Genomic DNA, 23,059 nt, shown 5'->3' with positions numbered 1-23,059 from the left:
CTTTCCCACCCACCCCCAAAATAAAAACCTCAAAAAAATTCAAGACATGAGTTTTATACTGGAATGACTGGGTAACACCACAGCCTGTTTCAGAGCTCAGACAGATCATTGTTCCCCTCTAGCCTTGTACTCTAGAGCCAGGAAACCTTGCATGAGAGATGGATGCTTAGCTGGTTTTTGGCAGTCTCTGGTCCATCGTACAGCAAAGCTTTGATGTGCAGTCTAGAAAAGCCGCTTCTGTTGTGGAAAGACGCCTGCAGTCGTAGCTGCTGTTCCTGATGTGCAGCACTCCCACGATGAGTGCCTGCTCTAGCTCGGTGCTGGCCCCAAAAAGCTGCTGTGCTTGAAAACTAGGCTGCTACCCTTGGGTGCTGTTAACAGTGTCAGGCTGCTCTCAGCTGCTGTGCTGCTAATGAGATGTTTGAAAGGGCTTCTTGATCCATCTCACATGGGATTCTTGACCTCACATCTGTCTTGCAGTTTGTGTCTTGTTTTAAACATTTCCTTCCATTCATTTCAGCCCTAAGTCTGCATAAACCAGATGTCGGTATTTGAAAAGGAGGTGCAGGTCCTGATTTTAGCTGTGGGTACACAAATGGGCCCAGGTGATTTGTAGCTTTGTGCTAAGGCTGCTGTAGAAATGTTGAGTTTTCCCTTCTAGGTCTCCCTTTCTGGGACCGTGCCAGCACTGGCACTTCTCCTCAGTAGGCTGCAAAACCTCCTTTCAGTGTCCTTCCTTAATTTTTTTCATAGTCCTTTCCCTAATTTCCTTCATAGGCTCATGAACGTCTGTGGAAATGCTGGAAAACTCTCTACACCCCAAGTAAACAGCCACTCCATGTTTCCAAAAGGCTTTGAGAGCTGGATAAGATGCTGCCGGTGCAGAAGACAGCAGATCATGAAATAAAGACTTCTTTTGAGTGGTAGAAATTTTCTCCCGCAATTCGGGAACAGCCGGGGCTTTCAGCGGGGAGCACAGAGCCCCATTTCTGCCTGTCGCGGGCCGGCTCCGGAGCGGAGGGGCCCGTCCCCCCTTCCCGCAGAGCGGCCCCAGCCCTGGCGCTCGGAGACGGGGGAAAAGGGGCGGCTTTTGCAAGCTCTTTTCCCCGGGGGCGCGGCGGGAGGCTCCGAGCCCCCTGCCCGGCCGCGTCCCCGCTCCCGCCCCTCCGTGCCGGGCGCCTCCATCCTCCGCGCCCGCCGCGGGGGCAGCGCGCCGCGGGCACCGCCGGTGCAGGGGCGGCGGCCCCGGCCATGCAGCTGCCGGGAGGGGAGGAGCGGAGCGGGCGGTGGCGCCCCGGAGGGGGCAGCGCCCGGAGGGAGAGGGGGGAGGTCTGGCAGTGCCGGCAGCCTCCGAGCGGGGCAGGGGCCGTGCCCGGGGCAGGCAGCCGCGGTCCAAGGCGGGAGGGGCTGCACCGGGCTTCATGCGAGCAGGAGCCTCTCCCCGCCGAGCGGCCTCCCGTCCGCCCGCCGGTGCCTGCAGAGCTGCGGCAGCACCGGGGAGTGACTCGGAGAGGGGAGGAGAAGAGAAGGAAAAGAAATCGGATTGCCGAAAGGATTAGGAAGTGGGGTGGGGAACCCAAGCTCTCTCCCTCCCTCCTTCCCCACACACATTTGTGAAGCTTTTCAGAGTTATCCTTCAGCATCAGTACCGGCGGGCGACCCGGGGGAGCCGCGACAGCGGAAGGTGCTCGGCAAACTGCAAGAGCGATCAGAGGCAGCGGAGTGGCCCGGGCCGGCGGACCCTGCCCCGGCCCCTGCCCGCGGGACACCGCACTTCCCGGCTCCGGTGGTTTATATATAAGATACATATATTTTTAAGTTCTTACTGTTCCTCTCGGAGGACAGGATTTGGAGCATTAAGGGCAGGCGTGCTGCCAGACCGCCTGCCCTGGACGTGCGAGGCGGGGAGAGAGGAAGGGAGAGATGCCTCTGATTAGAGGGAAAGTCGTGCTCATCCTCGGATTCGTCTTCCTGACAACTTTCCTGGCTGCGGTGAGAGGGCTACCCGTGAGGGGGAAACAGCGCAGCAATACCCCGAAGGAGAGGAGCTCCAAGCTGGCGGAGGTAGGGCGATCATCTTTGGGGAAATACGGAGAGCCGGGAGGGTGCTAGGGCGAGTTCTTCCTCAGCCTCTGCACCCTCTCCCGTGCCCGGGAAAGCTGAGGCGGGCAGCCGGGCACCTGGGCGGTCACTGGGGCTCCCTCCCTCGGAGGCAATTGTGCGTCTCGGACGGGAGCAGCATCCAGCACGTGTCCCGCGGCTCGGCCGCCCAGAGCTCCGGGGGGAGAAGCAGGCCCCCCCCCGCCTTTATCGGCTGTTTCCTCACTCGCTGAGGGGCAGAGCCCATTCCTGGCCTGCGGGATTCTCGGGAAGCCTCAGGTCTTCGCACTGCACAGAGGCTGAAGGAAAGGGGATGCTTTAGGCTTCCTGAGTTCGGGGCCGAGTGCCGTGACCCAGTGCCCGGGAAGATTCGTTGCCTCCGGCGGCAAGCATCCCAGGTGGGGGAGAGAGGTCCGGCTGCAGTCAAATTAGCAGCTGGTGCCCTGCTAGGCGTGCCAAATCTCCTCTACCAGAAACCTAAGACACGATAGATTTCAGCCACCATCTCTCCTCCTCCTGGGGCAGGTTCCGGGGCGGCCATGCTCCCTCCTCATGCCGGCATCCTGCCCTCGCAGTGTCCCCCGGGACAGGCGGCCTTGGGAGCCCCTCGGCCGGGAGGAAGGGATGTCCCGGGCTGCGCCTCTCGCTCCTCTGAGCGCCGGACCCCGGCCCGCGCTGGCTGCCGAGCGCGGGTTGTGGAAGGGGAGGCTTCGGCAGGCAGTGAGGGACTGGTCAGACTGGGAACCAACTGGTGGGACCTGACGGGAATGACAGGAATGGAGTGGAAAAGAAACCACCGGGAGAGCGCCTAGTAAGGAATACTATTGGATAGTTAAAAGAAGCTGTTTTCCATCTTGAAATTGTTCTCTTGAGGAAAAGTAAGTCAGGCAGTAGAGCTGTGTTCAAAAAGTACTCTTTGAAAGAATGCTGGTGCTAAAAGTAGGTGAAAGGAATGGTTGAGAAAAGCGATGAGAGGAGGATTTTGAGCAGGACGGTAGGAGCAGCTCAGTCCTCGCTGGCGATAGGCAGCAGTACGGAAAGCAGCAGATTTGATCTCCAGTGTCAGTCAGACCGGGAGAGGAGGTGCAAAGTGATGGAATATACCATATTGCAATTTAATGCCGAAACGCGGTCTGATCTGGGGAGGAGTCATGCTGGCAGCTCCTGTTGGATGCGCTAAACTCCATTCCAGCATGAAGTCCAGGGAACAAGTGTGAGGAGGGAATCGGCCACATGAATGCTTGGCGAAGGGGCAAGAGAGGGCACAGGCTGCATCCTGACAGGTACCACTAGTCAAGGCTGGTGATGGTTTTGAGTGGAGTGTGGACGGAGCAGATGCAGAGAGAACTGCTGGGGATGATGTGCTGTGCTGTTGGTGATATCTTCTTGTGCTGTCCTTTGCTACTGAAACTTTAACTATAGAAGCAGATGCTGCTTCAGTCGCCAGACCAGTGTCAGGCAGAGTGACCTCAGACTCCAGCTGCAGGAGTAAGGATTTACACTTGAAATCCGGGAAGGTTTTGCAGGCCTGTGGCAGGGACCAAGGATAGGGACAAGCTGTCTGCTAGGAAGTTGTGCATGCCCTCACCACGGGACCCTGCAGCGAAGTCTCAGGCTCCTTTCTGTGTGACATCTGAAATAGACGGAGCGCGTGTGAGCCGCTGTGAGCGCGGTCTGTGAATGGCTGTGAATGGGGAGGTTGTGCGGCCAGCCAAAGATCACACACGGCACTTACACAGCGCGGCCTCTGTCCCCGGGACCTTTGCTTCTTGCAGAAATACAAACATGCAGGAGGGGTGTAGGCAAAGGTTTGAGGGTGGAGGTTAGGAGCAAGGAGGAAGTTGAAGAGTGGATTTCTCTGGCAGTCTGGTGGTGCACCCTGCATCCCTCAGAGTGCTGGGGCACAGTTCCCATGGCAGGGAGGAAGCAGTAGGTGTTGGCATGTGTCTCCTGGCTGTGGGATGAAATCCTCTGTTTCTGGTGCATGCAGGGGACAGTTTAGAGTAGTCATGCCCGGCTGTTTGAACTAAAGCAGAGAGCACAAACACAGCAGCATGGTGGTTAAAAAATCCAGAGTGATTTTGGGTCATACATACAGATGGTTCCTGTTGCTGCACTGATCCGTCCTGTCTCTATGGCAGCAGGGCAGCCACAGCTGGAGTATTGGTTACACTATGGGTAATGCCCTACAGATGTGGGTAGAATGAAGGAGGCTGTGAGGAGAAAAATAGAAATGACAGAGCAGAGCAGATAGACAATCAAAACCATTAAGCAATTACATAACTTGGACTTTTAAAAATTTAATAACTTTGTTTAAAGCAAACATTTTTCCTTGGTTTAGAACTGAATGGGATTTTTTGTAATTTGTGCTGAGCCTTAAAGTTGCACTTCTATACTAAAATAGTTTAGAAAAATCAAACAAATACGTTTTTCAGTAATTTTTTTGAGATAGAAAGTGTTCTTATTGTTGTAGGAAGGATGTAGGGAGCACATGCTTAATTTTTGGGTCTTAGCCTTCTATGTCCGAAGTCCTGTACCTCAGTCAGGATCCAGTGTTTCCAGCCATTACCAAAGGAGCTTGTGTTTACATTGTCTTAGCAATGACACAGGTCAGCAAAGCTTTGCCCAAATTATGCTGTGCTCAGCATAAATAACAGATGTAGTGAGAATATTTTGCTGTTTCTTCAGTCTATTTGACTAGAAGTTGAAAAGGCAGGATGGAAAAGTTGAAAGGCAGTTTTGTTTTTTTGGTTTTTTGTTTTTTTCTTTCCAAACTGTGACAAATGTAAATGTTCACAGTGATTAAATCTGTGTGAACTGACACAAGAGTTTCAATAGCTGTGCACAGGAATAACCGTGCCGGCGGGAATGGTGATGGGCGTGGTGGAGCAGCCAGGGGGGTGAGGCGGAGCGAGCCAGCAGTGTTTTCTGGAGGGTCCGGGCCCCCAGTCCAGCCTGGTGGGCTTGGTGGGTGCTCTTTTGCAGGAGGGAACCGCTCTTGAGAGCGGAGCCCGAGAGCAGCCTCAGCAAACTCCCCAAATGTTACTGCAGGGCTGGGACAGGGGGCAGATCCAGGCTGGAACTTGCTGTTGGATTTCCCCTGGTCTGAGGCTGTAGGCAAAGCAAATCTGGCATCTGCGATAAGAGATAAAGGAAGGCAACAAAAGAAATATCAAGCACAGCATAAAGGCTGAGTTGGCTGCAAATCAGTGGGTTTGTGCAGCACCTGATACGACTGGCTCCTGGCCCCTGAGAAATAAGGAAACAAGTAACAACACTACACATTGTTTACTGGCTAAACCAGGCAGTGAGAAAAGCCATGGGAAGCTACTTGTAAAACTGAAGGTCTACACCTGATTAAGAATCATTTAAGAATTTATTGTGTAGCAGTGATGTGATGCCTGGCCAGAGACAGAGGGTGAAGGAGCTCCAAGGTGATGTGGTGTGGCTGTACTAGATTTAAAAAGTGTTAAAGGGAAAGAAATCTCGGCTGGGCTTGAGTGGAGCTTGTCAGGAGGCTGTAAGTCGGGGTAGCCCTGTCATTTGAGAGCCCTAATTTAGCCTAGACACATTGGTTTGGGGAGACCACTGGGCTGCACAGGCACAGAGGTGTGCAGGGGCCTGCCCTGTGCCTCCGGCCAGCTCTTGCTCCGTGGTCACTCCTCTGGGGCTGTGGCCCCGGAGAGCATCTCGGTTTGCCCGGCGGCCTCGCCCTGCTGCGGGTCTGCAGCCGTGTCCCCGTGCGCGCCCTGCGGGGAGCGCCTGCCCGCAGAGCCCAGCTGCGCTCCGAGCGGGCGCTGCGCCGCCGCATCCCCGCCGCCACTGCGGCCTGTGTCAGTAGCAGAGTCATTCTGCCTGAGGATGTGCTTTTTACCTTTTCATTTCTTCAGCAATTAAGCGTTCTTGTCCCTGGCTTTGTCCTTGGCGGAGGTCGGATTTGTGGGTACAAAACGTTCACTGAAGCATCCTTCCGCTCTGAAAGGGGCTCTTTGTGCGCAGGGAGGTACTTCGCCCTTTGTAGCAAATTCCCTTTTGAGAAGTGCCAAATTATCTTAGTCAACACAGTTGAAAACCCTCCCGCCCTGGGGCTGAGACAGCAGCAGAAACAAAGGAGAGCCGGGTGTAGGGAAGCTGCCCAACAAGGGGGCTTCTTCCATTTGCACCGCACAAATAGGTCTGCTGCGTTCCCATTGTTGCAATCAAAGGGGTTCCTGTAAAAGGCACATGTAAGGGGAAGAGATTAGGCATAAATCGCCCCACAGGGTATTGCCCTACACTCTGGGTTCCCAAAATTGTCCAACTCGTGCAGACCCTTTCCTCAAAGACGGTCAAACCGGGGGACTCATCCTGCCTCCAGCCATGATCCTTCCCAGTGGGGTGATAGAGGGAGTGTGCTAGAGAGTAATTCCTGCTTTGCTCTTGTCAGTGTTTTAGGGGTAGGGAGTGAAAACTGGTCCACAATAGCAGTAAGTAGTCTTCCTCTCAGAATAATCCTCAAGACAAGAAGCCTGATACTTCCCTTAGGGAAGCCTGAGGACAGTCTGAGCTGCAGACAGGCCAGCAAGGTGTACCTGTGCTGTCCAGCTCTTTCAAAGCAAATGTTATCAGCCAGAGCTCAGGTTTTGTATAATATACTGGAGCAAGGAAGAGATTACAGCATATTTCAGTGTTAGATCGGATTTGTTTCAGAGAGAAGCTTGCAAAAGTGCAGTGTAAGGACTATTTTTTTGTTTGTTTGTTTGTTTGTTTTGGTATAATGTTTTTTCAAGGAATCTTCATTGGGCAGCCTGATGCTTTTATGTAGCCAGCTATAAAAGTCAGTTTGTATGGTGTTGCTTCCAAGCAATTCAGTTTCTCCATGTTCCTTCTGTGTAGGGACTCTGGGGGCTTGTCTGAGAAGCTGTTTGAGATGTACTTTTGTCTCAGTACTTGTGAGATGAAGACACCACAACTATGGTGACCTACCTGTCTCGGAGTCCTAGGTGGCCCTTGGCACGAAGAGCACCAATGCCTCTTGGGGTTCAGGTTGGTTTAGTCTCTAGGGCAAGGGTACAACGTCAAAGGGAAAAAAATGCAGTCAGTTGCTGCCTTCTGCTGTCCCCTGGCACCACAAGACAGGCACAGGGTAGAGACCTGGCTGCAGATGGCCAGGAAACATCCATGCATGCAGGGAAGAGGTAGTGATTGCGTGGGTTTATCTTGGATTAGGAGCTGGTGGTTGGCCTAGTCTTTCAGGCTCTTATCTAGCACTCAGGACTTGGGCTGCAAGGCATGCATGGGAACATGTCCCAGACCAAGAGAGCCACTACCACGCAGGGCTCAGCAGGAGGCTGGCACATGGCATGGGTGCAGGGCCTTCAGGTGAGCCTCCCTCCACCCCAGCCCTGGCAGCCCTGGCCTAGGGCAAGCAAGGCAGCCCCGGCTCTTTCCCAGCAGCTGAGCCGCAGGTGCCTGCTGGCTGAGGAGGCAGTGTTTGCTGGATGGCCTGGAGGTGCTGTGGGAGTGTCCCATGTGGAAAATCTCTTTGCCTCCCTGGGACGTCCTCTCTTCCTCACTTCGGCACTTCCTCCTGCTGTCCTCGCTGCCCTCCCCTTCACCTGCAGCCATTCTCACAGCAGCCAAAATCACAGGGAATTCCAGCTGCACTGTGCCGTACCATGAGCGCCTCCATCGAAACAAGGTGTTGTACAGATACCTTCATATGCAGTTCCCAACACCTTCCCCTTGGAGACAGCGTGGTTTTATTACAAGCTAAGGCTGCCAGCTCCTTAAAATCAAAGCTGGCTGGGGAGTGGAATTGAGCTTGTCCCCAGGCTGGGGAGCTGCAGCCAAGCACCTGGCTCAGAGTCACCTCAGCTTTGCCTCTTCAGGAGAATGAGATGCAGCATCCCTGCCTGGATCCCTTCCTGTGCAGGGCATAGAGATACTCCAAGTCTGGCTCAGGTGTCCATTTTTTCGGTTGTTGAAGGGATCCCTGATGGATTTGCATTTGTCTGGTTGGCTGCCCTTGCCCCACTGTTTGCATGGAGGGGCAGCCTGTGCACCCTTCTTGGGACAAGGGGAGCAGGTGTCCCCTGCACTCCCTCGTGCCTGTGATTCCCTCCCCACATCTTCTAGCCGGCAGGGGGAGGCTGGTGTTGATCGGGTCCTGTCAGCTTCTCCACCTGCTTTGTGATATTTGGGGTTTTCTTCCTTTTGCAGTTCTGCCTGGGCTGTGGCAGGCAAGGAAGCAGCAGCTGGAGCAGTGGGAGAGTTACAGAGTGCAGACTAGCAAATGCGGATCATTAGCTGGAACAAGTTAATGGTTACTGAAGCACATGGGGTTTAGAGCTGGAACAAGTTAGCAGCGACTCCCTCTGATGGATTGGGAGCTTATGTGTATTGCTGCTGAACTATGATAGCAGAAACCAGCTGCCTTAGCAGGAGCATTGCCAGAGAGCACCAGGGGATGTGGATGTGTGTCTGTTCATCTCTCTGGGGACCTCTCCATGCAGTCTCTCTGGGGGCCTTGCTCCCACACCCACAACTGAGCCGAAGTCTCAGGATCTCCAGTGGTGTGCCTTGCCACCAGCTGGTGTCCTTGCAGCAGGCACCACCCGTCAAGAATCAGCCCCTGGCACCAGTGTACTTGGGCAGAGTCTCTGGTGCGAGGGCAGCCCCGTCTGCTGTGCTGGGAGGCACCAGTGGTGCCGAGGATGAGCTCCAGCTTCTCCACCTCCAGGCCTGTGTGGTTCACCTGTGGAGAAAGCAGACCAGGCCCCCTTTGGGGCAGGTGGGGAGAAGGAGCTGAGCTGTGGTGAACCTTCTCGAGAGCTTCTCCGAGTACAACAGGGGAGACCGCCATGTGTGCCTGGCCTGGCCGCAGGCTGCCTGAGGAGCATGTCATTTGCTTTGTCTGCAAAATGGGAGCCTTGCAGACAAAGACATTTGTCTCAGTGTTGAACGGGGAGAAGATGTTTACGGTAGAGAAACATCTGCCAGTGTAACAACCATGGTCTGCATGAGGAGGTCAGCAGCTTGGCACGGTGAGGTGAAAGGCCACAAGGCTGCTGCTTTTCCTCCTCGTGCCACAAGTGATCAGGGGAGTGAGGATGCCGTGGGCAGGTTACTCATGAGCATACCCACAGGAGAGCTGGCTGGTGAGAGGAGCTGGGCTGTGCCAGTGGGATGCATGGTGAGGAGCATTCTCAGTAGCCTGGACAACCTCCTCCTTTTTGGTCTTGCACAAAGTCAGCCATGCTGTGTCCTTGCTCCTCATGGTGCTGCTTGCTGCTGCTGCTCCGTGCTGTGTTGTCTTCTGCTCCAGGGCTGGCTCTGCCTCAGGGGCAACTGAGTCACCGACCTTGGAAAGAGTTCTGAGATTACAGTTGTTGCAACTGTGAGACATGAAAATAAATGTGAAACATGAGGAAGCCTTTGATGCTGCCTCCTGCAGCTCCCTACCCAAGACGGTTGGAATGAAGCTAGTTAGAAAAGAAAGTGATACCATATGATCTGAAGTATTTTGATAACTGAATGAAAATTATAATCATGAGGGTGTAATAATTATCTGCACAGCCCACAGTTTGCTGCTGGCTCCTGCTGGTCTGTCATAAACAGGATCTGCCCACGTAAGCACGATAACCAAGTGCCTTGTCTGTTCCATGAGCACTTGCAGAACTCTCCTAAAACCTAAAGGGAGTCTTTATTAAAAGAAAAGAACAAACCAACAAAGCAATAACCCCCTCACAGCACCCATGTAAGTTGATCCTGAGGTGGAGGGGATAGTGCAGTGTTTGGGAGCTCTTGGTTCTGCTCTTCACCTGTGCCACAGCCCCTTTGCAGGCAGGAGTGTAACCCAGAGCGCAAGAAGAGGGAGGCAACTGGAGGTGTTAACTTCTTTAAATGACCTCTGGCAGATCTTCCAGAGCTCACATGTCAAAATCCTGAGTGACAGCTCCTGCTCAGCCACCTGCCTGTAAGTCTAAATGTGTTGGATCTGATGGCTGGGGCTGTGGCTCAGAAGGTCTTACAGACAGTAACAGGAACTGAGCAGCATGTTTGCCTTCCCTGTTGTCTGGTAGGTACCCACCCAGCTCTTGACACCTCTAGGTGATGCTGTGCTCTGTCAGGGCTCTGGGAAATCCCTTAAGTGGGTGATGAGCTGGTGGGTGGCAGAGGTCACTTGCCTAATGTGTGTCCCATGGATTTTCCATCTGGCTGCAAGCCTGCCAGTAGACAGGTTGTGTGCTGGTGGATGCTTATGAGCCAGGAGGATCAAACTACAGCCCTCCGGAGGCCACGGGGGTCTCAGCTGACTGGGCTAAAAAAGCCCTTTATTGGGGCAGTGGTCATAGAAGAGCAAGCATGTTTTATGGGAGGGAGGCATCGTGGCACACTGCATTTGTTCCTGGTGATCACTCTGCTGTTCAACCTTACTTTATTTTAAACAGACAGCAGTGTTACCTGTTAGCACTAGAAAAACATCCCTTTCTCCCTATCCCACCAGCAAAGATTGTCATGAGCCTTTCTGCAAACTGCAGCCCCAGAGACAACCCCAGACATGCCGGGCTTCCTTCTAATGCAACCAACCAGCCTTCTCTACTTCCATGGCTTTATAGTATGGCTTTATAGGAAAATCCTACTCTGGAGTTGTTCCTACCCAGTTTCAGTCCAAAGATATTTTTTTTAATACTTTCTCCAGATCTTTGCAGCTCATTTAGGTAAATATAAAAAGAAAAGTTTTATGGTTAAAAAAAAAATTGTACTTGACTAATTCATAAGTGGGCAAGTTTGCAACAGACAGATTTTAAAATAATGTTGGAAAGCTTTGGGGAAAGAGAAGGAAGGTCTATTCAGGAAAAGATCAATAGTTCTTCTGGTGGTTTCTTGTTTCAATACAGCATGGTAAAACTGTTCAAAGGAAACCTAACACAAGCAGTAATGATTAAGCAACAAAAGCCCCCATTCCTTATAATTACAGCTCAGTGTGATACCAGCCTTTAGCAAATACGTCATTTTCTGCACTGCAGTGTTAACAAGCCCAAAGCACAGCCTGAGCGTTGCCTCTGATCCGACTGCCGTGTGCACAGGTTTCCTTGGTTCAAGTTGAATGAGTTTATGTGCTCGATAATTGGCTTGGGATAGGTGTGGGTAGAAGCTGCATCCTCTGAGCTTGTCCTGTGCTGGTGACTTGCTTGCTGCACTGGTGCTGATGCTGTGGCAGTGCTGCCCTGCCAGGGGAGTTCTCTCAAATGTGCTTGGATTGGTTTAACCCCATGATGAGGGGCAGCTCTGCTCAGCAGTCTGTGTAGTTACAAAGAGCATTGCTGTTGGGTGCTCTGGCAGCTTGCAGCTCCTGCAGAGATGCTGAGGCACCTGCTGGAGGGACAAGTACCTGTGGTTGTGTAAGTGGCAGTGTGGTGGTGTCCCTGGCTGCCAAAGTGCAGTACAGCACAGGAACTAGTCTGATGATGTTTTCAGGTTTTAAACTGAAATGTCATGTCTCTAATGGCCAGAGCTGCAGCACATGAACATTGGTCATTTGCTTCCTTAACCCAGATTTAGTTCAAAGCCTTACGGACATTTCTAGCAAAATCACAAATTTGAAGAGCAGAAGAAATTACTAGAGCCTTGACTTTCTTCCCTAGTGCAGTTGCAGTACTCATGTGTTGAGCCCAGTGATGTGGGTTTGGCAGTCTCCACAAGAAAAATTGTCACTTTTCTTTTTAATTGTTCCTGTGGTTAATTACCTATGGCATTAAAGGCATGATCCTTATTCCTCAGTTAAATTGTTTTGGCTTTGACTTGGGCACATTGCTTCCTATTATGTGTTTCTGTTCTGGATTATAGTCTCTGGTGCCTGATGGATTACTGCCTTAAAGAACTGGAAAACTGAGTCATTGCTTTCTTTTTTCAGCATGAGAAAGAAATTGAATTGTACGAGTCTTTCACTGGAAAAGACTTGTACAAGACTTGTACAAGACTTTCCATCCCTTGAAATGTTTTTGTGGCTGCTCTCTTCATCATCTCAGATTTTTGAGCAATTCTTACAGAGGTGTATGGACTAGAAATGGAAAAATGTCAGCTTTTGGTCTCTAGAGCAATGATGTGTGGCCCTTTCCCACACCTTTTCCACACACCTTGTTGCCCATGTTATATACAAAGTAGGCATGACACAGGGATGAATTGCTGATGAGTTATTTCCCTTCCAAACTTCTCTTCTAAGCTTGAGCCTCAAGGTGTTTCAGTGGTCAGTCCTATGTGTGGGACAGCCTGGACTATGTGGGAAGGGCTCCTGGGCTGGTAGGTAGGCAGGTATGATCCTGCTAACAGCCTTCAGTCAAAACATCATCTTCACAAATGCAAAGTCCACGCTCTTTCCTCAGTGCTGCCCCAGAGTTTATCTCAGGTTCCTGCCCTGGGAACCCTTCTTCCCAGCCAGATAGGATATGCCAAGTGTAAACAGGAGAAGCTGTGGCAATTCCTTGTTCAGCTTTTTCCTTTGCTTGGTGCTGGCTTGTTGCAGGAGAAGGTTGGAACTGGACTGGAAGACAGTGATGGCTTCCCAGCACTGCACTCTGCTTCCATGGTGCTGGAAGGAGAAGGGAGCTGCTGATGACCAGCTCTCCAATGGTGTGCAGGCTTTCTCCTGTGCTCTATAGAGAGCAGGGAAATAAAGTGTTCCCTCTGGACAAGCAAAGTCTTCTCTTCCCTTAGCCCATGCCGTGGCTGAGCTCCACCCTTGATGGCTTTATCCAGCTGCTCCTTGGACAGTGCAGAGGGGAGGGTGGGTGTCATGCAGCAGGGGTGCAAACCTCAAGGGCAGCTGCTTGTGTGGCTGTCAGGGGACCTTTGATGACTTGGAGAACACACGTCTGCTGCCATGGATGCTCTGACCTGGAGGGAGCACTGGGCCTTCTAAGAGCTTGTTGAATGCATTGTTGACTGTCTGGGGCAGGGCACTGAGCCTTAGATGGGAGGGACATCTGATGCAGGGGCAGATTTTAATCCAGCAAACCTTTGAAGTGATGCAGATGCCAACAGGAGGGAAGTGTTGGGTGGCACATTGTAGTGACCATTGCTGAAGGGCTCTTGGCCATCCAGGGTGACCACCCCTGTCATGCTTATGCCTCCAGAGTATCTGGGAGCTGAGGGAGTTCTGTTTGCCCTGCCACGCTTTTGCAGCCAGTTCCCCTGCAGCAGTTTTACATTTTCCCTGTGGGAACAGTACTCTGAATTTCTTGAGCTTGTTTGGGCGTAAAATCTGAATTAGGCACTGAGTGTAAATTTGGAGACTTTGAGTCTGTTCCTGGCTTGCTTGCTCTGGTGTCCTTGGGTGAGCTCAGATCTTGTTGCTAGAGGAGACCTCACTTTCCATGTGTATTAAATTTGGGTTGTGTGTGACACGAGCTTACCCAGCCCAATAAACTCTTTGCAAATTAGGCAGGAACGCCAGCCTTTCAGGGCTGTTGCCAGTCTCTTGCTCAGGGGTTGTGTTGGGCATGTGCAGCTGGCAGCAAACCCAGCACAGCAGGCAGTGCCATGCAGCCAGCACTGGGACATGGCTGTGTTTGCCTGCTCAACCCCCTTTGCTGTTTTTGTTCCACCTGGGCTCCTTGCTTCTTGTCAAGGACTCCTGGGACATGACAAGAGACCTAGCAAGGGGCTAAGGCCCTGGGAAATGGCTGAGGCAGAGCTAGGCATCATTCCCATGCATTCTTCCCAAAACCATTGTGGTTTGGATGGGGACAGAGGGAGCTGGGAAGGGAAGGTGCGTGCAGGGGGTCTTTCTGCTCATGTTTGCTACCAGCAGTGCCACGGGAGTCCTCCGGGCCAGGGAGAGGGGCGAGCCCCAAACGCTCTATCTGGGCAGCACAGGTTCTGTCCTCTCGGCAGCCCTCTCTCCTCAGGGCCCATCTGGTGGAGTCTGTCACCGGCCCTTCCCTGCCTTCAGCCTGCCCTGGGCAGCAGCCAAGGGACCAGCAGCGTCCCCGCTGCTCTTTTCCCTCCCCCGGGGATGGAGGGATCGCGGGCTTTGATGTACAGGGACAGGGCTGGGGACGGGCTGTGTGCGCTCATGAGAGTCTGGCTAGGCTCCAGCTGCCTTTGAAGTGCTCCAGTGATCAGGATGAAAGGGAGGGGAGTCCTTCCCCAAACCATCTGGCTCTAATTGCAGGTAGAAATGCCTCTCTGCGCCCCCCCGCCCGGCGCTGTGGGGAGGGGGCACTCCGTGCTCTTCGTTAATCCCACGGCTCTCGACCGGGCTGATGCGAAGGGTGAGAGCTTGGGAACAAAAGGGGGTTTCAGCTGGGCAGCCAGAAAAAGGCAGACACTGGCGGAGATGCTGGGAGTTCGGGCACCTCCGCTCTCAGCCTTGAGCTGCGGGGCCCTGCAGGCCTTCCCAAGGGCGCCCGTGCCGCGGGGGGGCTTTGCCAGTTGTTCCCATCTCGGGTTTCCTGGGCACACTGGAGCCTGCTGGCCCCTGGGGCCGCGCTGCTCTCTGCTGCCAGCGCGCCCCGGGAGCGGACCAGGAGCGGGGCAGCCCGGGCCGAGTCTGGCCGCGTTTGCCGCGCCTCCCCGGCCCGCAGGGCCGTGCTGCCTCTCGGCAAGGCTCCCTGGCTGCTACCCCTGCTCCTCCTGGCGCTGGGGGGCCAGACATGTGCCCCTGCAGGGGAGGCAGCACTTAGAGCCACTGGCAGCGCTTGCAAGTGAGTTTTGTTGGCTTTTTTGGCTGGGCGTCTTCCCTTTCCCAAAGAGCTAAAGGTAGCTGGGTTATATCTGCCAGCAGTTTCTTTCCGTCTCTGTGGTAGCCTTTGGGCACTATCAGAAATTTCAATTAAACCTGTGCTGCTTGAAGTCATCTGCCCTAGTACCAATACCACAGAACAATGTATTTGGGTGAGGTTTTCCCCTTTGTCATAAAGCCCTGGTTGTAAACTTTTTATATAAGTATATAAAAGTATTAAACATACATAACCTGTGGTAACTCTGTGGCCAGAAGCAACCCTTACAGTTAACCCATTTCCAGGCACTGAGAAATAGCTAAAAAGGGAGAGTGAGAAGTGGAAAGCCAGGTGAGCTGGGCAGTGGGACAGCAGAGGGGTGCAGGGAGGGTGGTCATGGAGTCGGGAGGTACCAGTCTGAATAGACCTGTAGGCTCAGGTGCAGCAGAACTGCACCCTGGCACAGCACAGGGCACTTGGTATTAACTTGATTGATTAACGTGTTCATTGCTGTCCTGATGCTGCATTAAGATGGGGTGCAGGAACTGTTTGGGGCAGGAGGCCAGACCCGTCTTTGCTGGGTAGTGGTTTGCTCCCTGCCCTGCACCACCACCACCAAGAGCTGTTGTCTCTGACTGTTCCCTCTCCAGGTATCAGCATCATCCAGCCCCCGTTCAGCGGGGGACGAGGAGCTGCCGCCGTCGGGCAGGGCGCGGGCGCTGAGGCGGAGCGGGCAGGCCGGCCCGCGGCGGCACAGGCGCAGAGGGCTGGCTCAGCAGGCTGCCAGGAGCCCGGCGCTGCCCCAGCCCAGTGCTGCTGGCCAGGAGGAGAGCCTGCCCTTCATGCTGGACCTGCAGAACTTGCCGGGGCTGGCCAATGTGGACCTGAGTGCCCAGAACCCCAACATCCAGGTGGGGAGTGGGTCTGGGAGGGCTACGGGGGGATGAGGGTGAGTGCTGTGGTGACAGTGGTGCTCTCCAGCTTCATTTGGTTCCTAAGAGAAAAGATCTCATGAGCAGGATCTGTGTGGCCGCTGTCATCTGTTTTCTTGGTGACTACCAGCTGCAGATAGCAGGCATGGAGAAGCTCCTTGACTGAGGAATTTGCTCACAGCCTTTCCCCTGTCCTCCCCAGCTCCTCTTTACAGAGCAGGAGTAAACTGTCCTAACATGGGTGACCTCTCAATTTCTGAGGGTGGCATTGGCCCCTGCAGGTGACCACCAGCCACCCTGTGCTTCCCACTCTTTTCCTGCTCAGTCCCTCTGGATGAGGAGATACCATTTGCACTCCTCATACGGTCCTGCAGCCCCGAGTGTCTGTGGCCTCTTGAGCTGGGAGCCAGGGCATGGTCTGGTAGGTCTGTCCAAAGGCTGTGCCCCAGCTCACTGCCTTGCCTCTTATCTGCCCACCAGGTGACCATTGAAGTGGTGGATGATCCTCAGGCTGAGATGGAGATGGACTTGTTGAAGGAGACAAGCAATGACTGGTCTCTGACATCCTCTGAGTGGTTGTCCCACAAGGACCTATTCTGGCCCCTCTTCTGGGAATACACTGACCCTGCTGAGGGGGAGGAGGAGGAAGATGAAGAGGAGGAGGAAGAAGAGGAAGAGGATGACAACCTGGATGTTGGGGACAGGGAGGAAGAAGAGGATGATGATGAAGAGGAAGATTACACAACAGATTATGAGGAGGAGGAGTCCATGCTTAGTGGAGTAGGCGGTAACTGGGACCAGCGATGGCCTGGGCAGAAAAACTGGATCTTCAAGGAAAAATATAATTACGGTGAGTTCTTGGCACATGCAGCTGCCCTGCAGAGCAGCAATGCCCTCCCCTGTCCTGTCTGGCCTACAGCCCTGCACCAGGGATCACAGCACACTGGTGCTCAGCTCCTACTTACAAAATAACCGAGCATGCCAAGGAGCAAGGCCAGCACATTGAGCTGGGCTGCCAGCAGTCAGACATACCAGTGTCCCAGCGGGAATTGTCCTTGCATGTAATCACACTGGAGCATGGGCTCTAGTTAAGGCATGCTCAGATGAGCCATACAATATAAATGTTTAATGACAAGTGCTGCTGCCATTGACTCGGGTCCCTGTAGTGAGATCAGTGCCAGAAACCTTTTCCACAGACGTGGGTTCCCCCCAGGAGAGGAGCTGCAGAGAGCTGGATGGCAGATTCTTGTGGGCAGGTGGGCCAGGGCACCACAGCAGCAGAAGCCTACAGCTTCCTGGCCATGACCCCAAAACCAGGCAGCCTTTGCTAACACGTGGTGTTCAGCATTGTGGGCAGTGTGCTAGGCCATGTGGGGGTGGGCAGCGATACCTGTTTGGGTTGGTATGACTGGGAGCAAAGCTGTGAGAATGAGAGCCTTTGCTCAGGGCTGCTTCCCTGGGGTTGGCAGTGAGGATGGGGATGGCCCTTGGCACTGCATGGCTGGGCACCTCCATGTGCCCCAGGCAGCACAGTCCCTGTTCAGGGATGGAGGCAGAGCTGAGGGAGGTCCCAGATGGCTGCTGTCTCCCCTCCTGCTAAAGCTTTGCTGAGGTCCATTGCTCTCTGCCTCTTGCCTGCCGTGCACAGACTATGAAGATGAGGAGGAGTGGAGCCCATGGTCCCCTTGCAGCATCACCTGTGGCAGTGGCAACCAGAAGAGGACCCGGTCCTGTGGCTATGCCTGCACAGCGACAGAGTCGAGGACCTGCGATCTCACACACTGCCCTGGTGAGCCCCTGGCCAGAACAGGCCTTGGCTACTGTCTGACTTTGATGTGGGCTGGCTGCTGCAGGCTGGGCATTGCTCATGCTTCAAGAATTAGTTATGTTTAATGTGATCAGGGCTCAGGACCATGGGGCTTTGTTTCCACAAAGAAGCTATGGTTGGGCTTCATGGCTCCCCAGGCAGTTGTGTGGGGCCCAGGGTTGCTAGAACTGGCATTAAGTTTGGTGTGTGACTTCTTGCACCTCTTTCATATTGGAGCTTGAAATCCTCTCCTGAGGCATATTGAGAGCCAGCTCTATCCACTGGGATGTACAAAACTAACAACCTCTGTTGGGCAGTCTTGCTGCTGGCCCTTCCTTCCAATCACAGGGCCATGTTACCAAAGAAGTGGCAGGAGAGGGGCTGGGAGATGGGTGGTGTCTGGTGCACATACAGAGGGAAAAACCACCCTTCTTCCCGTGTTCAGCCAGGTTCTTTGTTTCGGTTCTTTTTCTGTCTCAAGGAGCAGAAGGAGAGATGATCTTCCCTACAGAGGAGACGCCTTTTAAAAGTGACAACACCACAGAGCTGTTCAACTCAGGTCAGCCTCTGCCTCTGCTTTGCACTGGGGGTGTCTGTGACAGACCCTGGGAGGGTCGTAGCTGGCTGGCGGGGAGGGTTCAGGGTTCAGCCAAGGGGTCCTGTGTCTGGTGTCCAGACCTAAGTCACCAAACCACTGCCATGTGCAGGCTTCAGTGGTCATGCTGGGAAACCCAGTTGCTCCCACAGCCCTGGTACAGCACAGTCCTGCTTTAGGGTTCAGTGGCTGAAGCCAGCCTGCCACGTGCCCTCTCCCATAAGGGAATGTTGCCAGCCTGGCCCCAGCACAAACCCCCTTCTCTCTGTCACTTCCTTGCGGGAGGAGTCTGGCTCCAGCTCATCCCAAGAGCCTGGCTGCTCCTGCCTGGTGGTTGCAGGCTCCACTGGTGGTGTTGGCATGGCTTCAGGCAGATGCCCCCTGGGTAAAGTGGGGTGCAGAATGTCCATGCCCTCACCCTTTTGGTGCCCTCCCCCAGAGGTGGACAGCTGTGAGAAGTGGCTGAACTGCAAGAGCGACTTCCTCACCAAGTACCTGAGCAAGGTGCTGACGGACCTGCCCAGCTGCCCCTGCTCCTACCCGCTGGAGGCCGTCTACAGTGCCGTCAACCTGCGCGATGAGCAGCGGGGCAAGAGCTTCCGATGGCGGGATGCCAGCGGCCCCAAGGAGCGCCTGGACATCTACAAGCCCACGGCACGCTTCTGCCTGCGCTCCATGCTGTCCCTGGACAGCACCACCCTGGCCGCCCAGCACTGCTGCTACGATGAGCACACCCGTCTCATCACCCGCGGCAAGGGGGCCGGTGTCCCCAACCTCATCAGCACCGAGTTCTCTCCGGAGCTGCACTACAAGGTGGACATGCTGCCCTGGATCCTTTGCAAGGGTGACTGGAGCCGGTATCACGCCGTCCGGCCTCCCAACAATGGGCAACGGTGTGCCGACAACCCCGCCGAGGAGGAGTACCTGTCCCAGCTGCAGGAGGCCAAGGAGTACTAGCCACAGCCACTCTCAAAGGTGCCACCAGCACCACTGGCTTGCGTCCCTGCGCAGCCTGGCCAGCCCTGACCCTGCTCATGGGCTCCTCAGCGGTGCCAGGCAAAACGCGGAGGATGTGCCGTCTGTCTCATCCCCTCAGAGGAGTGTCTCCTCCGATTTCTGAGGGTACTGGAGGTTATTGTGGTGCAGTCCCTGCCGTGCCACCCAGGGCAGTCCTGCAGTCCAGAGCTCCTGGCCTGGCATGTGGAAAGCAGCAGGGGCTGGGAGGTATAAGGGGAACAAGGGGCTGCTCCTTTCTGCTTTTATTCTCTATGACCTTTCAGTGCAGCCTGAAAGCTGAGCACAGGGTGAATGAAGTGGGCTCAGCTCCTGCTGGCTTCACACCACATCTGAGGAGCATGCCTGCGGCATGGCTGCCTGCCCTTGTCTGTACACCTGCCCTGGCACATGCTGGTTTATGTCTGAAACTGGGGGTAGGTCTTCCTAGAGAGTGCAGGGCTGTTCAGCCACGCGTACAGAGCAGGGCCCCCCATCCTTGGGTTTGTGCATGGTTGGGAAGGAGCAGGGAAAGGTTTATGGGTCTGTGGGTCTGGGGGAGTGGGCTGTGGGGCAGGAGGAGACTGGCTGCCTGGGCTTCCTTGGTAAGACTGCCTAGCCACCAGGGTTTTGGCTGCCAAATCTGCATGTAGGTGGACCTCAGAGGGCGTCAGCATGGGGACACACCATCTGTGTGCATTTCAGCCCCTCTACCGTGGTGCTTGGGGGAACAGGGTGGTAGCATCTCTGCAAGTCACAGCACTAGCCCTCTACCAGACCTTGGCCCCTTGGCAGTCTCCAGAGGGTCTCAGGAGCACCTGGGACACAGCCCAAAGGAAAGTCCTCTGTTTCCCACTCACAGCCCTGCCAGGGGCAGGAGGCATCTTGGCCACTGCTCATGCCATTGCTGGTGAGGAGCAAAAAGCACTGAGCCAAGCTAGCCCTGCTCTGTGCTGAGTCTGCCCATGTCCCCAGCTGCTCCATTCTGTGTCTGCCCAGGTCCCCACCTGGAGACAGCCCAGACAAACCGAGCCATAGACCCCTCAGGCTCACTTCCAGGCCAGGCTCACAAGTGTGGCTCCAGAGGAGGAAGACACACATGCTAATATTGTCAATACCTGGTGTCCATAGATCAGGGATCGTGATGCTCTCTGCTGGCACTTTGATATTGCCTGGGTTTTATTCAGCTTTTCACAGGTCCGTGGCAGTGTCTCCCAGCATATTTTGGAAGCTTTTCTGCAGAGAAACTAGGCTGAGCACCTTTGTCCCAGGACATTCAGTTGCTGAACTGGCAGAAAATGTAATAGGTTTTATTTAAGAAATTTTATGCATCAGGGGAAATAAAAGTCAAGCACACATCAAGAAGAATGGAGTCATTTCTACTCTAGAGGTTTCATGCAAGGCTGCTAGCTACTCCATGTACTTCTGCAGGGCACTGTTGAACCAAATAACTGGTTGCAGAGGTCCTTAGTTGACCATCCTGTACTGTCTGTGCTTTTTACAGGAGCTTTCTCCAGCCTCAGTGAATATTCTTGGTCTGAAAGCTCTTAGGGGAGTCTTTTTGGGGGGGGGGGGTCTTTGTATGCATCCTTGGTCATCCATACCTAAGACTTCACAGCTGGTAAAACAAAAGTATTAATGAAGTTATCACTGAATTGTTCTTACTCAACTGTTATTACACCCTTGTATCCCTAGACTCTGGATATGGGTTCTATCAAAATACAGGCAGACATCATCCATTTCCCAACAGAAATTTCCCATACAGTCTGAGATGACCAGTGTTCTGTAAATGGTGAGAAAGAAGGGAACCAAGTAAGCATGGATGGAGACCTAGACCTTGGAACATTTTCATGATCCCTGCATGTTCTCTGGCCCAGATGGTCATTCACTCGCTAGTTTCTGGCAAAGAAGTAGGTCATACAGAGGTGGTCACAGTGATCTGGTGGCTTGGTTCTGGGAACCAGGGAGCCTCAGCAAGAGACATGGATGCAAATGAAGCCGTGAGCGTCTGAAGCCATGGAAGGATGAGCTTGTGAACTGCAGTCATTCAGCTGAGCATATTTCCACTGGCATACTGTATGCCATCATTACCTTCATCAAACTCTCAGTGGAGTTTATTTACCATCAGTGCAGACTTCTTTAAAGAACCTCCGGTTGAACGTGCCTAGTGTTCAGTATTGGACCCAAGCATGGAAGCAGGACTTTTACAAACAGTCTTTCTTGAAGAAGACTTGCAAAAGCTCAGCCAGTTTTTCTGTTAGACTGGCTGCTCTCCTAGAAAGTGCTCTTACAGTGAGAGTGTTACCCAGGACTTTTACCCTCCTCTTTACTCTAGCTATGTCAACCAGTCTAACCCCCAGAAAAAAAACTTGTATTTTCTGTAAGAACTGGAGTTCCATCCAAGGGCAAGTTAAAAAGAATTCTTGCATTGATGATCCCCCATTCCCTGACATCCCCACACAAACTAGTTGAGAGCCAAGTAGCTGTTCTGCTTTGCTGCCTCTGTGGTTTGGACAATACAGGCACAAACTGGAGTATGAGAAGCAAGCACTGTTGTTCCTCAAACAAGCACCTTACACATCGTGAGGCTTTGCAGAACACCATGAGAAAAGTAGACATTAAGCAAGTGTTTATTTTTATATCCCGTCAAAGATTCTGTCCAGCCCACTGCTATTTAAGTGATGAATCTCTAAGCTTTCACTCCTTAAGTTTATTGGGTTTTTATATATATAATATATATATAAAATGTCTTTTATTTCTACAAAATTTCACAGAGAAGAGTTCTTTAATCTGATGCTGCAATAAAGCACTTTATGTATGTATATGTCATGCTGATGTCATTCAGTTGTGACTGAAGCATGTGTTGCTATTTATTTTGGTTGAGAGGGATGATCCTATGTTTAACACTGTATGTCTTGGGTTCCCAGCCCCACTTGGGGCCCTGGTGGCTTTGCTTCCTTCCTTTAACATTTGCATTTCAAGTTGTCTGGCTGCAAAAGGTAAGAAAGACTATCTGGAGCCCATGGGATATGTGAAGTTCTGCTTACAGGGGAGGAAGCCTCCTACAAGAAGACCTTCAGGGCCAGTGCTGAGAAGCAAACACATTGCCTGTGCCCCAGCCCTGACCTTGGGTTTTATTCCATGGTCAGCCTGGCCAGAGCTGGGTACTGGCTGATGGTCCAGCACACCACAGCAGGGGCAAAAACCCCACCATCATCCCAGCTAAAAAACTGGTTTGGCAAGCCACCTCCAGAGCCACCAGCTAATTATAGCGGGGGAGTTGGCGAAGCTTTCCAGGGATCACAACTTTTTGTTGCTGTTAATTTTGTGTGTAAATCATAAACACTTCCAAGTTCTTGCTATTTCCAGCTGTTTCTGCTCCTCTCTTGCTGCTTTTGCTTTGTGCTGGCTGCACATCTGTCAAGGGTTTATCTGCTACTCTAGCATGGGACTCTGCTTCACAGCGGCCTGGCACCTTTGCTGGCCCCTGCCTGGGGGAGCAGGTGACTCCTCTCGGTGAAGGATGCTAGGGGCTTCCTGCTGGCGTTCTGCAACATCAAAAGCATTGTTGCGTGGAGCCCAAGCCAGGGGGAGCAGGCTGAGCTCCACTCTGCTCAGACAAAATCACTCTTTCCCTGGAGGAGCAGTCAGCAGTTACTGCTATGTGTATAACATGCCTAATGTGCTTTTATCCTCTGCAGCAAGGTCCTTGCTGTGTTGGATGATGGACCCTGCTGTGAAACTCCTGGGATATAGAAATCCCACAGCCAGAGGTTGGAAGCAGGAAGGATTCCTGCCCTAATTCTGCAGGTGCTGGAGACCTGGAGATGTCACCTGAAATCATACAGTGAGTCTGTGACAGTCTTAAACTGCACTTTTGCCTGCTGCTTTGAGCACAAAACTTCCTGACTGGTTGCTGTTGAGTTGT

The 23,059-nt window shown here is 53.2% G+C and overlaps 1 protein-coding gene across 2 annotated transcripts; it reads left to right on the top strand.

The window, feature by feature from the left end:
* Positions 1-1,272: 1,272 nt before the first annotated feature.
* Positions 1,273-19,580, top strand: ISM2 (isthmin 2). 2 transcript variants are annotated; one of them, XM_041398421.1, is made up of 6 exons: positions 1,273-2,064; positions 15,455-15,715; positions 16,217-16,586; positions 17,385-17,525; positions 18,025-18,102; positions 18,578-19,580. In XM_041398421.1, exons 1-6 carry the CDS (start codon positions 1,924-1,926, stop codon positions 19,093-19,095), a joined length of 1,509 nt encoding a protein of 502 aa, XP_041254355.1. In that variant the 5' UTR covers positions 1,273-1,923; the 3' UTR covers positions 19,096-19,580. The 2 variants fall into 2 exon arrangements, with proteins under 2 accessions (XP_041254355.1, XP_041254363.1); XM_041398429.1 differs by lacking the exon at positions 1,273-2,064 and adding an exon at positions 2,389-2,498.
* Positions 19,581-23,059: the final 3,479 nt, after the last annotated feature.

The sequence above is a fragment of the Onychostruthus taczanowskii genome, unplaced genomic scaffold (genome assembly GCF_017590055.1).
Source record: "Onychostruthus taczanowskii isolate IOZ18803 unplaced genomic scaffold, ASM1759005v1 scaffold1, whole genome shotgun sequence".
Lineage (NCBI taxonomy): Eukaryota > Metazoa > Chordata > Aves > Passeriformes > Passeridae > Onychostruthus > Onychostruthus taczanowskii.
Note: the sequence above shows the minus strand (reverse complement) of the source record. Positions and strands in the feature narration are given on the sequence as shown.

Coding starts and splice junctions, on each gene's coding strand:
- ISM2 (XM_041398421.1), top strand. CDS start 1,924: ATGCCTCTGATTAGAGGGAAAGTCGTGCTCATCCTCGGATTCGTCTTC. Junction 15,716..16,216: donor CCCAGAACCCCAACATCCAG/GTGGGGAGTGGG, acceptor TCTGCCCACCAG/GTGACCATTGAAGTGGTGGA. Junction 17,526..18,024: donor CGATCTCACACACTGCCCTG/GTGAGCCCCTGG, acceptor TTCTGTCTCAAG/GAGCAGAAGGAGAGATGATC.